Consider the following 16,347-nt stretch of genomic DNA (forward strand, 5'->3'; position numbering starts at 1 on the left):
GCGCCTAAATTTGGATCTCCCAGTAAATAGTAAACCCCTCCTCCCGTGAGCCTGCTCGGACGCTGCTGAAGGAGTTCCCACGTGTCCATTCACATGGCGAATGGACCAGGCCAGGACACCAGTCTTTAGCCCTCCGCCTCGAGCGACGCGAACGCGTTACCAATCGCCGCTAACACTACTGTGAGGGCGGATCCACCGCGTCAGATGAGAGCTGATCAATCGCGTCAGGTGCACAAGGGGGTGGCTCGGAAGCTGATCCCGTGGGTAAAACAAGTGACACCTGAGGTGTCCCATGCGACGGGCCTGAAGCCATCCTTGCAAGACTAACTGAAGAAGTGAACTATGAAAAGCAAAGAGTCCTAGATATGCTACTTCCTACCATTCTGATGTGTCACCGATTGGCGCTGATACGTTAAAGAGCTACGTAGCTGGCTGTTCAGTGAGCAACTATTGCACTACGGACTGAATGAATATACACTTTCAAAAATGCGGGATTAAGTCACTTAAACAGGGAAACACGCACGAAAATTAATAAATAGTAGAGAGAAGGGCAACATGAATTATACCAGATTTGTTTGACCTGTGGGAGAGTGTCGAAGAGATGCTGATGATACTCTCGTTTTGCCTGGACTAGACAGTTCATTTGTGTTCGGTTTTTCTTTCCATGCGCCTAATATACTCGACACAGAAGTTCCTCTAGACTCTACCGTATTGGTAGCTAAGGTGTTTTTCTAAAACCCTCTCGGAAACACTAGGCAGAAACTGCTTTTCCCTGCTTTTAAACGGTTTTCCTCGACTGTGTTTCAGTGCAGCACACAGAGCAACTCATACGTTTATGAACGGCGCAGGACCACGTGAACAAAACTAGCGGGAAAGAGAAATGACGTTGACGCAAAACTAACAACATAATAGCTAGTACACATCATCTGTATCGTATTTCCAGAGACGCCGCAGGGGGAATGGATTTAAGCGCACGACGACCGATCACTGGAAGTGCTCGGCTTGCGCTTGTTTCCATTACGGTTGAATTTATCATGAAATAAGTATGGCTCTGCTATATTGTACTTGAGCACCAAAGAGCAAACGTCGCCCCAAAGAATACTCAGCTATATCTCCAACAGAACTTAGAGAAAAGAAATGCTACAATCACCTTTTTTCAGTTAACTGTAAAATTTATTAAAAAATTATAGCTGGATTCAAAATTAAATCAAGGATTCAGCCATTAACATTTACTTATGAAAGTTATCAGACAACATATAAATTCTTGGACACATTGATACAAATATCAGCAGTTACATTGTATAGAGAGACATGTACTATATATAACTCTTATAATTTGTTTTTTTATAGTCTTGAAACACACTGTGGAAGTGAGGTCTTTATTTTTTACAGATTAAAATTACACACAAGAACCAAGTTCCAATGTTGATGGCTCCACAGCCGGAAAGAGGAAGAGGAATCTTCCGTTACTTAAGGAGGTGAACCATTTACCTCGTGGCGAATGGTGACAATAAAATATGGATACTTGTAAATTTTATTGTATTTTTGATGTTACACATATCATTTTTATTTACGTAATGTGGTAACACAAAAAGTAATTGTTGATACCTTCAATTCTGTCACTTAATCCTTTTTATTTAGTGTTTTGAATATTCTTTTAAAGTGCAATATGTAGATTCTTTCCTGACTATAACTTCCCATGTTTCTTTAAGGCATATGTGCTTTTTATTGAGTGTAGCACGATATATGCATAAAAAAGAAAAAACTATTTATTTTGCCTCATAAAAGGCTGCAAATTGCTCTGTGCCAATATATAGATATATAAACACAACATTCATGGTGTAATTTGCTTGCAATGCTATAGTCTGAAAGATCATTGTGAAAAATTATGTACTGTACAAACAACTGAGTGTACTGGAATAATTTTTCATTCACATAATGATCTGTCAGAAGAATTTTCTGCAGTATATTTTAAGCACCATCTTTGTCAGTTGCCCTTTATTGGTTAGTATGGATGTTACTTAGATGGATGCAGTACTTGTTCACCAGAAACTGTGTAACAGTAACACTGCTACATGCTGTTACCAGTGGTGAGTAAGAGTTACTGCTTTTGGTAAGGTATATACATTGTGTTACAAACATAACTTTCGTTATTTTAAAAGTATTACTACTATTATAAGAGTATCATTATTATTGTTGATATCATATCACCATTATCATTTCTGCCATCTTCAATGACACTGTTTAAACTCCATTTCATGCAATGTGCAAGGTTAAAGCATCTGTATTTCAGTTTGAAAGGAAGAGATATCATCTGACTTACCTGTAGGAAAACCTGATAGCACTTGTGGAGACAAGAACACACAGAATAAAGGAGCGCTCTTTTTTAGTGAAGTTAACGGAAAACAACAGAAAAGTGTTACGACTAGCAACATTTATTTGTTACTGAGTTTCCCAATTCTGCATGTAGTCTGCTGGAGTAAGGTGTGTTCAGTGTGACAGCAAATACTTATCCGAATTAATGGTTTATTCTCTTATCTCTAAGAGACTTACAGGCATATTTTCATGTCATTTCGACATTCGAATCCACTAATGTCCACATTCTGTAAATTAGAAGCTAGTTGTGCGGTTTTTTTTCTGAATATATAGTACAGTCACTGTAAAGGCTGACAGACAACCATTGATTGTTTTTCTTTCAGGTATATTTCTAAAATATTTTTATGTGTTTAGAGATTTATATGGTCTGTTGTCAATCATTTTAACCACGTAATACTTAATGACTTCAGGATTTAGGTTTTAGAAACGAATAAATTTCATGATCGAGACATTATATACTTTTTTCGCCTTATATCTATTTATTTACACAATGTGAGTTGTGGTGCCTTCCTATCTGCAGGTGAGGATGTTCTCACACTGAAGGCTGATTTGAACTCAAAGTGTTTTAGAAGTTGTTGTCACAATATAATTTGTTTGGCCATGTTTTGATGCACCTTGCGAACCAGCTCATACAGTCATTTATTGGAGGACTTACATTTTCATCCCAAATCCGAAAAATAGAACCACTTGACTTTTTCACATGCACTGTGAATTTTCAGAAAAGATGGTCACATTAAGTGCAAGAAAACAAAGATCTACACCAACTGTGAATTAAACCCTAGATCTTAGAATGTACAGAGGGAGACTTAACTTTAATGCCATAGAACCACACTTCGTAATTCTCATTGAGAAGTATTGTTATCGAATTCTCCAAGGTCTCTCCATAATATGAAAACAACAGTACAAAATATTGGATGGAGTTATGCAGAAAATAAAATATCCACCAATCGTAACAATGAACTAGTGTACAGTGGATGTTTCCCAAAACTTAAAAAATGTACAAGAATTGCATACAATCTTGCATTACTTTAACATATTTCATGGTGATTTAGAGAGAACAGCCAGGAGGATAGGACCTTATATGCACTTGAAGAACGTTAGAAAAAGGGCTGTGACAGACAGGACAACTCCATTCCTTTTCGCAATACAATAGGTCTTGGAATGAGCAAAAACGAAAAGAGAAACAGATATGTGGTGGAGTGTCAAATGAGAATGGAAATAATGGAATGAATAACTAACTCACCAAGAGTTCATAGCATTATGTAACTGAACAAATAAAAATAAAATATTAAAAACGAAATAAGTCAGATGAGGCAGTTGAGGCATGAGCTCCAGATGGTTTGAAGTTTAGGAAAAAGCTGAGCATAGAAAACGTGATGTTGCTTCAACTTAGAACTAAAGAGGAAACTCATGTTTTAGAAAGCAGTGGTGAGACTGCAGTTAAATAATAAGTACCTCAGTCGAGGCTTGTTTAACAATAGTATTGTTTAATTTAGTCTCAAATACTTTTGCGAAGGAGTCATGTACCTTTACAATACAATTCAACGCCAGCACTACATATGTGAATTAGAAAATGTAGTTATATGTTGCTAAAGCATGATACTGCTTCTTTGCAGACTGATTTTTCTGTGAAGGGATGGATGATTTTCTTTGTCAGTCCTCCAGTTGGTGCAATGGAAATGAGGATATGATAAAAAGGAGGTGAGGCACTAAATATCATAGAATTAGGGTTGTTCACAGTTACATCACTGCCAGAGAATAATTGCATTATGTGATTACTGTCAGACCTCCCACTGGCATTGTGAAGAAAATTGCTACCGTAGTCGATAGTGACCATAGCAGATTACTTTAAAAACTGTAAATGTCTTGAAATCTTTAGTAATGTATTATACTGCTACCAGCATTTTTCAACAAAAATAACACAAATACATTTTGTCTGATAGCAGAACAAATAAATAACCATTCTTATTATAAGTTTCAAGACGGTATTCAGATGTTAATTAGATTTGGTCTTCATTGAGCTAGTGCATATGGCATCCACATGCCCTGTAACTTGTCATTCTGTTTATTAGTCACATATAAAACTCTTACAACTCTCAAATTTTCAGAGATTTTGGGAAAATTAGAAGGATTTCATCTAAGCTTTCTGTAACCAGAAATACAGAACGAATTTGCCATGTCTACTTTGTCTTCTCCACTGTGAAAAACTGCATTCAGTAAAGCTCTGCTTAGGAATTACCAATCCTCAACACACCATTTCCACAATACGATTGCAGGAATGATGTATTATTACTTATATGTTTACAACTTATAATTTATAACACTTTTCTTAACTACTTTAGATTGTATCTGAGATATGTGATAGTAAACCAAAAACTGTAATATCGCTGCTTGTTAAGCATAACTTCATATCTTACACATACAACACTCCAACAAGCAATGCAGCCTACCTCAGTTTCAGTTTCCATGTATTGCACCAGGTTCACTACAATAATGCAACATCTGTTACATTCATTGTTGCATTATTTACGCAATTAAAACTGCGGTAGGAGCCATTTCTCCAATAAAAGTATAAACAGGAAAGAATCTACTACAACTAAGATGCATAAAAGGAAGTCACACAAACTGTAACTTTTTGAATCAGAGGTTTATTCAGCTGGGAAAGGAAAGAGGAGACTGGGAATTAATTAGTATCCTAAGTAAGGAAAGAAACCACAGGACAGTTTGTTGCAAAAATCGATAGTGGAAGGCAAAGGAACATGTGAGAACGGATATGTATTATTGTTTCCTACACCTATATAAACATTTCTAATAAACACAATCAAAGTGATCATCTCTGACACCAGTTCCTCCAAGATGTGCTATTATAAATTAACTCTCCCTTCCATTTCACACTTGAGACGTTTCTCTCTTGTTTCCCTCCTCCTTGTGGTCTTCTCTTGACATGTTGTCAAGCACCATCTCTTGTACCAGATTACACCAGTTATTCTGTTGTCACAGAAAGGTGTCTTTGTTAGATTCTTCATGTTACCAAAGCATTGTTAAATAAATTTTTTACACTAAGCTGCAAATACTGTAGCATCGTTCACTGTGGTCTCTTCATAGTTTGTAGCATCATTGTTTCCTGAAGTTAGTAATGAGCGGCCTTCCCCTGTACATATCTTTTTGTATAGTCACTTATACACAATATTTTTCTGAGATGATAAACATATTTCAGTAGCATATGCAGCCTATAATTTTTATTTATTTTTCTCCTAGAAGATTAGTCATCACCTACTTCAACTTACATGTGGTATCACTTTCTTTCCTTTACTTTAGTGATACCTACACCCGCTTTCTCTACTCATACAATACAACCAGTAATACTGTGAATTAAGTACGATTTCCATGTTAATTTTGTCAGAATTACTTCTAAGGTTATTCGTTACACAACGTTATGAGCTGTATAACAATTTCTATATTAAATTATATGTGTTGTGCACTTCCCATTTGTTATTAACACAGATGAAAACATAATTTTCATACCCATTTATATGTTTCAGTTTCACTTGTTTGAGGAAATGAATCCATGTAAATTTGTACACCAAAGATTAATATAGATGATAGTGTATATATTATAGTAAAAATGTACTTATTAAATACATTCAGGATTTTGCATATTTTTTTACTTTGTATTCAAATTAATTTCCTAATATAGTATGTCAAGTTATCTAAGAATTTTAATATGTATGAAATTGTGATAAATATATAAAGAAATATCAATCTTTATGTGATACCACATGAGGTTGCTGTTATTGTAATACTATTATTCATGCATGATGAACTACATAATGAATCAGTAGCTGAGTCTATATATTGCAATTTAGGACTTTGTTGATCATATATAATAATCTCAGTTTTAATTGAGATTACAGAATATACATATAAAAGCATTTACATTACTTTCGAAATATATACAGAATAAATAAATACACAGTATTGCCTCTACATCATATGATCCATTTTGCGAAAACAGCCATAATTTCTGATAATGCTTTTAGACAAGAAATCAATTTCTCTTGGTTTATGTGTGAGAATAACTCTTGCCATAAAAGGCAGTAGTTTTTCTATCATTTAAAAATATTTGCCTTCCATTTAAAGCAAACACTTTTTAGTATGTTGTTCTTAAGTAAGACAATAACCGTTTTGAAGATCTGTTAGATCATATGAGTTCTTTGATATTGTGAAATTAAAACAAATTGATGCTTTTGACGGTTTTACATGCGACCAGTGCATGGATACACTGTTGCCAGCTTGAACTGAAGGAAGCACACTTATTTTCACAGTCTAGTATTTAACAGGCCATCATTGAAACTATATTAATTAATAAATATAGAACAGCCTTGGCAGTTTACTTAAGTCAATGAATACTTTATAAATATAATTATGATATAAATAGCTCAACTCTAAGGTATAATCATTGCTGTCCTCTTTCTTTGACACGGAACTAGTGCTGGGGCTGATATATCAGCTCTTTGATTTTTTCTTCCAGCAGTTCTTCATGGATCCTCGTTTCTCCAAATACCCTGTTGTATGGCTAGCAGCTCAAGACCACTCCTGTGGGTAACATTAACAATAACTTTTCTTAGTCTGCATCTTCACCTCCCTGGACCTGGTAGCATTGCCTTTTGGGCTTTTACAGTATTTATTAATTCTGAATTATTCATTCTTGGTACAACTTTCTCTGATAGAATATTTCTCTGTAACCAGGAAAAAAATCTGCTTTCTTCCACTGCACTGTTGGAGCTATGTGTAACACAACACAGTGGTGTGACACATCATCAGTCACTATTGTTGATTTCTTGGGGAATTTTTTAACAGAAAACTGGAAAATATTTTCAAGAAAATTGTAGTGCTCATCACCTCATGATAGTCCCTTTGCTTTCTAGGAATAATCAGCAATTAACTGTTCTGTCCACCGCTCTTGAAACATTTATAGTACGACCCCCAATATTACAACACAGTTCAAAGTACTGATGCACAGAGCATACAAATTTGTGACCTTGTCCATTGATTGGAATCCTCCTTCCTGCCTTTAATACCTTTGAAGCCAGCGAACGTGTTCTTGGGGCACATATTGTATGATAAACCTCGCCTTGATGTTTATCACACTGCTACTAAATCGATTCTGATACTATAATACTAGTTCACAGTAACAACTGAATAATGCAGAACAATACAATGCTTGTAAAAATACTACATTTCACAAAGTAAACAGAGGAACACAGGACCAACGGATGCTCGCTAGCATGTACTGTCATTCTACATTTTACTGACGAGGTAGTGACAGGATGAGCTACAGCTGCTGACTAGTTATGTGGACAACAGCATCATGTTCTACCAGTGTGCCGAAGTGTCAAATGTCACAATTTATTTTAATCACAATACAGAGAAGGTGCCATTTGATATGATACGATTTTTGTCTTTCTCCACCCAGAGCTCCAGACACAAGGTTGGTAGGTTACCACAACATGGCGTAAAAACCATTGTAAACTTGGTACTTCTCATTCATTCAAAGCTTTTATGAAGTTAGTCATATGAGTCACCAAAAAAATACTGGGACCAAGTGAGATCTGATCCTCATGCCTATTCTGAGATTTAATCTTTATAGATTTCTCATGTTTATTCTGAGAAGTTTTTCGCATTACTTAATTTTAGACATGAGATATGCTGTACATAGCATAAAAAAAATTTCACTTTCTGTTTGGACGGTCAATAAACTGCACCTGTGAAACTGTGAGCCTTTCCAGAGTAAGGGCGATATGCCCTACCAGTCAGAAATATGAAACGTCAGTCAGTCACAAATGATATGAAATGAATATGTACTGTCTGTGGCAAATTCGTTACTTGTTTGGCAATAATAAATGTACACAGGCAATAATTTTCGGATAAAATCTTTGAAATGGCAAAACAAATTACAATGAAATTCAGCACAGTATGGGAAGAAACTTTAAGGGAACACTAGACAGATTGATCTAGTTAAATCGCTGAATCTAAAGTCAACTGTAGCGTCATAAGAATTTTAATCAATAAGAAAACAACTAGCGTGAAGGAATGCACCACCAAGGGACTTAGCTACATAATTCTGAGATGAGGACATAATCTACTTTGAAATGTTCTACACTAGATAATTAAAGTTTATTGTAACCAGACTTGCGTAACAATATGACTATATCAGAGGTTTTTTCCATTCATTTCTGAGTCTTGTCAACAGCAGTAATACGCAGCTAACTGGCTCTTCTTAGGCATCCTGAACGCTCAATGTGTTCAAAATCTGAACTCAGGTATCTCTTTTTTTATCTCAAGCTCTTCCATAGTTTTTCTGCATACGCTACCAGGTGCATTTTATTTGGTCAGTTTTTTTCTTAATCTTTCTCTTCTTTCTTTTCGTTCTTCCCTTGCATTCTTACAGGCTCTACTTTACTTGCTCACTATCTTTCTACTTCTAACTCCCATATCCTTTAGTGCTACTACTCTAGCCACAAATGTGCAAGAAATTTTACATGCCCACGATTTAATTTTCTTTTCTCTACATACTGTCCATTAAATTTAAATGAAGAATATCAATATTAATTCCAGTCACAACAGTTATGGATTGTTCAATGATCAATCATCACTTTTTTTGTGATTCTGATAATGTTTCTGTTACAAAAGGACTGTGTATTTACCATATGTTGAAACTGCAGCGGAGCTGACTAGTACTCAGTTTATGCTTCGAAATGTAATTTTCTTTCACACTCCCTCTAGGGGCTGTAATTTGGTTACAGGCTACCACACACTCATCTTCTGTCATAAATATTGCCCATGTATTCATCTGTGCCCTGTCCTTTCTCTTGAGAATTATTATAAATTTCTTCAAGTAATGTCCCACTGTACTGCCTCTTACCCCATCCTAAAATTCTTAATCCATTTGTTTTGTCAAGTGGTACTAGTGCAAGTATCCTTCTCTCCTTGTCTAGTTTGACACAACGCATGCCTGAAGGCTCCATAAGCATGTAAAATGAAAATATCATTTCACTGTGCAATTTGTCTGGCATTGGGTCGCTGCCTTAGCTCTCTATGGTGTTCGTTGTGCATTTCTGTAGGGATTTTCAGCTGTAACAAAAGTTTTAATACATAGTCAAAGTCTAGTTTCTCTTCGACACTAGTATGTACTTTTCACAGTGAAGTGTTTTAAGTGCACTTTTGTGACTAAGATGTTTTCCTATAAATATGGTTCTTTACAGAATCGGTTATAGAATATGTTATAAAACTCATAGAGACATTATCACATCATGATGAAGTAACTAGATGTTGCAAAAATGAAACTTGTAACATAGAATGACCTTTACATCGGTTTTTTAGTACATAAGATGATGAGAAAGGATAATTTTAAAATGTATGAAATATTCATTAAAATTTAATCTTAATTACATACATAAGCTTCAACAGTGAGTTTAAGATTAACACCCCGAACATCAGGTTAAGTGTTATAGTACATTGATTTTTCATATAGTTGCAGTAATGCTATCAACTCTAGAACCACACATACAAAGCTGCATGGATATTCATCTTGTGAGAGTAGCCTTCAAGGTAAAACATGCAATCTATACCTGTACAAAAAAATAAGTAAGCTGTACAAAGATGGTTTTAAAGTGATGTCACTGACAAGCAAAGTTATCCAAAAATGATGAATGTGGAGCGAAATACAACTAGTGACTGTGCATGTAAGCCAGAAATTCTCAAACTAAAGCATTTGATGGAATTAATAGGATGATGTATAGCTGTTGGTGTGATATCATTAACAGTATAACTAGTCTGGCCTTGCATGCAGCTATGTTTTTGGCCAAGAATCTGGAATGTCTACATCAAATCCTTCCTCTGTTGTGATCTTACTTTTTAGATGACCTTTCATCTTTAATTTCTGTTAGCACTTAAATACTAGAGGTGATGATAAGTATCTTCATTGTTCTTTAGCACAGGTTTTAGTCGTTTCTTTCTTTGTTGGACTACACATTTGAATGATACTCTTTATAATTCTTTTACTGGGGTACTTGAAAACATTTTAAGACCAACTGTTTCACAGTGAGTTAATTTTCCTGTCTCACGATTATACTGCAAACTCTGTTAACAATAGTAGTTTAAATAGAGATACACTTTTTAAAAATTTTTTAATAAACAAATATCCACCCTTTGCACAAGATTTCTAAACAATGACATTTTATTCAAACATTTTCAGTGAATAGAGCTTACAATGGTGATAGCCCCAAATTTTTCATGGTAATATCACTGCTGCAGTTTTTCAAAACTCTGTTACTATGTACTATCATTGCTTCATTATGTACATCTTCTGAATGGTGGTGGTCATCTTGTCACCAGGTACATGGTGAGGAATATTGTTGAAAGGAGACTAATTTCAGAACCCCCCTCACTGGAGTTTTTCAAATCATGTTTCTCTCTTCTGAACAAAAATCTACAGCTATAAGATATCTAAAAAGATGAATACATGGTTCTTATTTTATATTTTCCATCTTTAAGAAAATCTTCACAGACGTATACATAAGCCATATTTTAATCAGAATTGTATACCACTCACATTCCTCATTATTTCATGTTTGCCTTTATTCCTAAAATCAATAGGTTCATACACCTGTATGCTGTGCAAAGTTTGATAAAACTATAAAATCTCCATTTTTTTCTTTCTATTTCGTAACATAATTTAGGAATGAATTTGATATAAATGAGTCATGGTCAAGTTAATCTTGGTGAGCCTAAGTCCTGTCAGTATCAAAAATTCAGTGACAGTTCCTTTCATAGAATCACTTACATCAACCCACATGTGTTCACTAATCTCATCTATAATTCTTAGAGTTGTATGATAATATGTAGAACACTTTACATCGTATTCATTACCAATAGTATCACACCATAATTCATTGTACCTTAAATTGAACCAAGTTAGCAATATATATGTTATATTGCTATACAAATTAACAAACCTATCAAATTAAGAAACAGCTATGTCCTACAAACGATCACAATTTTGAGATGATCTTTATTACCATCTTCATAATAGAGAGAACCATTTAGGAACAAATTAACAATGCTAATGTATCAACTACCATTTCACATACTGGTAGTGATTAACAAATTATGAATCTTTTAATTCTTGTATCAAGTTGTTCAGCATCATAAAACATAATGCCTCACATGGCATAATTACTGGAAAAACGTAGATTATAAATGTTACATAGCTATTCCACCATTCCCAAAGCTTTCTTCCACATCACGAATATAGCCTTGTTTCTGCATCATCTATAAATGAAACATTGTTGGCACACTAGCGGTACAGAAATACGTTTTTTAAAACTCTAGTATGAAATTATGTTGTCACTATATACTCGCTCATCTCTACTTTACCATTTAATTATCTGTCACAAAGACTGATGACTCTGTTGTCAACCAGTATTTAGTTGTATCTTGGTTAAACCCATATCTCTGATTTGTGAATGCCATCCGTATCAATCAGCCTGACAACTCATTTCTTTATGCCAGTTTGTGAATGTAATGAAATCTAAATCATTACTTATTTGTTTATCCATCAGATAAGCAACTGTGTTAATCAATACTTTACTCTTACAAAATATCTAAAACCGCTTTTCTCCTCTTTACATCAGGTATTTTATGTATCACAGTCCTTTAAGAAAATAGAAGTTTGTGCTGTGAAACAGGGTTCTGATTTCTGAAAAAACTTCAAATTATTCATACATGTGTGAAGTCTCTTTTAGAAAGCCTTGTCTGGTAGATCCCTAATATATGATTACTATGTGCTTGTTCAACGCATGTTGAACACATTAAGTCAAATAAAATTATTTTTCTACATCTTTATGGCAAATATTAATGAAAGACTCGGATGCTGTTTTCCACAGTACTGTTACAAACAGGCTTACCTCAAATATGGAGAGAACAGTAGGGTTACTGCACTCAGTCTGATTCATTTTAAATATTTGAGAAAGAACTTAGCCACACAGAGGCTGAAAAAGTACTGACTGTATTTATGCTATCTAGCATCCACTTGTAATTATAATTTTAGAGCAAGACATGATCTATTTTTCCTAAAAATCCATACTATTTTTATGTACTTACGAATAACAGCCACCTCATAAGGCCAGAATCATTAAAGAAAAACCAAATGTTTAAGCTATAGCATTTAAATTTAACATGTCAAATGATGTTGGGTCATTATACATTTATTTTGAAATAATCTGCAGCAAGTTATGGAACTTATTGTGTCCATAATGTATGTATGTCAACAAAATTATAACTAAGGCACCAGAACATGCCACTTGTGTGTATATAATATTTTAAATTTTGAATGAACTGTAAATTAATCAGTATGTTTTACTACTTGTAGAAAGGTTACCACATAGCTACTAAAATACATGTTATAGTGTTATATTAACTCTGTGCGTTACAGACACAGTGAACTGCTCTGAACTGAATGGCAGTGAGCTTCATCTATACTCTTTGAACTTGAAGCAGTGTACAACAGCATCTGAAAAAAAACTATTACTCCTATCTCATGACATTACTTTTGGATAAAAGAATCACTACTGAGTACATAACTGAAAGAAGATATGTTCACCATATGACCCAGTTCCTTGACTGGGGTCATAACTGAGGCCATAGCCCAGACCTACCGTTTTACTGATCAGTGTCAGTGAGCGTATTGTGTTTAATATTGTGAAACCATGATTATCGGACACTGCTTAGGAAAGTGCAATTTTTGTTAACAAGGACATCGCTAGCTGCTTAGTGTGTTATGTTCAATCTTATGTGTACATTCATGACATAGTGGAACAGTGTGACCCACAGTGTACTTTATTGTAAATAAAAGTAGAAATATATTGCTCAACAGGCAGTGTGCTAAAGTGGAAATAAGCATAAATATTCTAAACATATAGCAGCACTGCATGATGGGAAAGCAAATATTTTTGTCAATTTCAACTGGTAACATGTGTGATACGAATAGTCTGTAAATAGTTCTCTCTATAGTTCTCAGTCATAGCAATATAATTGCCATAAGTGCAAATAATGTATAAATTTAAAAGCCTTTTTTCTGTCATCCATGTTTCTTGTACATAGCTATTTAAATAGTGTGGAGAATAAATGAGCAAACACAAATTTGATATCTATATACACCAGTATTGTGTGTGAAGAGAGAGAGAGAGAGAGAGAGAGAGAGAGAGAGAGAGAGAGAGAGAGAGAGAGATTCTTTCGTGAGGAACATTGTATGTCACAGATGCACATTTCCAAACATATATTGTATTTGTTATGTGACATGCTATGGTTTCATTATGTTAGCCTCTCAAACAAATGTATCTACAGTAGCAAATATTTATATGTGTAACATGTTCCTTGACATCATTCATTTATACATTTACAAAATGTATGATGTGATACATATGAGTAATGTAACCTTACTTTTACTCTTATCTTTTTTAAGTACACACTCAAGCTCACATGGGGCTTAAGAAACTCTAATGTTACATGCTCATAAATGGAGATATGAAAAAGTCAGAGTAAAATTACATACACAAGTTTAACTACAATACTTATTTCTTTCTTAAGTAAACGGTCTTACTGAAAACTGTTTAAATGCAATTTCTATAAATACACTGGTGACACCAAATAAATAAATTTTTGTATATTATATTCATTTTAAAAGTTTGGAATACTTATTGTAGTTAAATTATTATGTGAAAATAGTTATTCTCATTCGTTATGTCAAATAGTATTAAGCTGTTCATATTCAGTAACTTATATGCTTGAATAAGCCAAAATTTTTAAAATAAAGTTGCTTACAACTTGTTTTTCAGAATTACTTTAGTTTTTTATCAACAACAATATCAAAATAAAATCCTATTTCCATATCCTGAAAATAAACTTCATAATTTTTTATCAGCTGTAACAGGGAGACATACATGTATCTAGGGAATGCAGTAACTGAGAAAGCTTTTGCAAAATTCACATTTTTAAGCAGTATGTACAGTCATAGAGACATGAAACCTGGCCACCAGTCGTCCACTGTAGAGACTAAGTCTGAATGTTTTCTTACTGTGGCCAATAAGTCTGGGTGCCCCTCACAATTCGATGTTTGACCATATGCATGATGTGTCAACAATGTAGGATGCAGAAATGTGTGGAGGCAATGCTGTGTTTTTCTCGAGCAATTATCGTGCTGTATATCAGCTTGTTGTCTAGTACTAATGTCGCACAGTTTAGGCACAAAACTGCAATTTCGAGTCCACTCCTTCTTCAATTTTCATAAACCACATTTCGGCTATCTGCTATAATTATGCCTGACGAAACTTCAATGGTAATTCTCCTCACTTTCTGATCCAACAGTAATACCTAAAACTTCCAGAAACAATTTCGCATAACAACTCGCAGCTGCGTTAAGAACAGAAAAGAATGAAACTTGCACTCAGCAACGGAGTGTTCACTGATATGAAACTTCCTGGTAGATTGAAACTTTGTGTTGGACCGAGCCTCGAACTCGGAAGACGACACTTCCTCACAGCTTTACATCCGCCAATACCTCGTCTTCCACCTCCAAATTTCACACAAGCGCTATTGGGAATCTTGCAATACTAGCAATTCTGGAAGAATATCCTTTCTTCCAGACTTATTCTGAAGATCTTATGAACTTAGATATGTACCTTTATCACTCCTTAGACAACACGCACCAAGAAAATCTCTTCCTGCACGAAAATGCACTTCAAATCTAACTTGACGACGTCCTTAATTCAGAATAGGTAGATTACAGCAGTCTAGGATTCGGAAAACAATTTGAACATTGTCCGATTATTTTAGATAATTTGAGGTAACTGCCGTGTTCAGTGAACATATGGAAAACATTATGAACATATTCTATGTGCTAATAAAATGAAATACAACTTAACACAGTAACCTTACAACTAAAAACTATTTCAAAAAGACACAAAATACCTTGAACGGCAGTGTGGCTTGTCGGCACAAATTAGAAGAATATTACTCACTTTGGACTTTGAAAGGGACTGCATTTACTTTCCGTCCTATGTCATACTGAAACAGTACCAAAATGTGCATTTCATAAGTATATTTATGTATTCACACAAAACAAACATTATACCAGCAGAAGTGGCAAGAGGCATTGTGCAGTAACATACGGTTTTCAGTCTTACAATATGAGATGCTGGAAGTAGCAAGAATACTTATATGGAGTTTTCTTATGATATCCTTATTGGTTTTCTATATGGCTGCTTGTAGCTCTGTGACAGAATGACTAAAAATATGGCTGTCAGTAAGACTGGACTCTAAATCATAAATTGATAACTTGACGCCACACCTCAAGTGACGATCACAAAGATTATTCACTGGAAATGACACAAAATTCAAGAGAATTTAGCAGGATGATTCTGAGCCATCCAGGAAGTAGGTCGTCCGTCATAGAGCTATCATAACTACTCTGCTTTGTTGTCAAGATTGATTTATACTGCCAGCATGAAGAATAACGACCTATGTGTGCCTTGAGTGGGCTGAGTAGTGACTAGTGACTACAGCTTGGGTCTCAAAGACGCTGCTGCTGCGGGTTGGAATACCAAAAGCTTGTGTCATTGACTCTTATTCCAGTTTGTAGAACTAGTTTTAGGGATTCGAACATAGTTATTAATAGCATTCAAATGCACCGACTGCAAAATAAATACTATAAATCAATAATTGTAACTATTACTTTTGTTTTTCTATTTCCAGAATACTGAAAAATTAAATGCTCATTTACCATATGGTACTCACATTTTTAGGACTTTTCAGCTGTCATACTATAAACAGTATGGGTATGCAGTTATTATTTTGATCATTACTGGATTTGAAAATACTTTTGCTAAGAAGGCTGTGATTGTCACTATCTCC

The 16,347-nt window shown here is 34.7% G+C and overlaps 1 protein-coding gene across 2 annotated transcripts in view; it reads left to right on the forward strand.

Annotated features, from left to right (window-relative positions):
- LOC126298407 (diacylglycerol kinase 1-like) overlaps positions 1-14,269 on the forward strand; it is a 1,060,073-nt gene extending 1,045,804 nt beyond the window's left edge. For both annotated transcript variants that reach the window (XM_049989723.1, XM_049989724.1), the window contains one exon: positions 1,393-14,269. In XM_049989723.1, the coding sequence (XP_049845680.1) occupies positions 1,393-1,482 (90 nt within the window). In that variant the 3' untranslated portion in view covers positions 1,483-14,269. The remainder of the gene's footprint in view (positions 1-1,392) is intronic.
- Positions 14,270-16,347: the final 2,078 nt, after the last annotated feature.

The sequence above is a fragment of the Schistocerca gregaria genome, chromosome X, assembly GCF_023897955.1.
Source record: "Schistocerca gregaria isolate iqSchGreg1 chromosome X, iqSchGreg1.2, whole genome shotgun sequence".
In the NCBI taxonomy this organism is placed as follows: domain Eukaryota; kingdom Metazoa; phylum Arthropoda; class Insecta; order Orthoptera; family Acrididae; genus Schistocerca; species Schistocerca gregaria.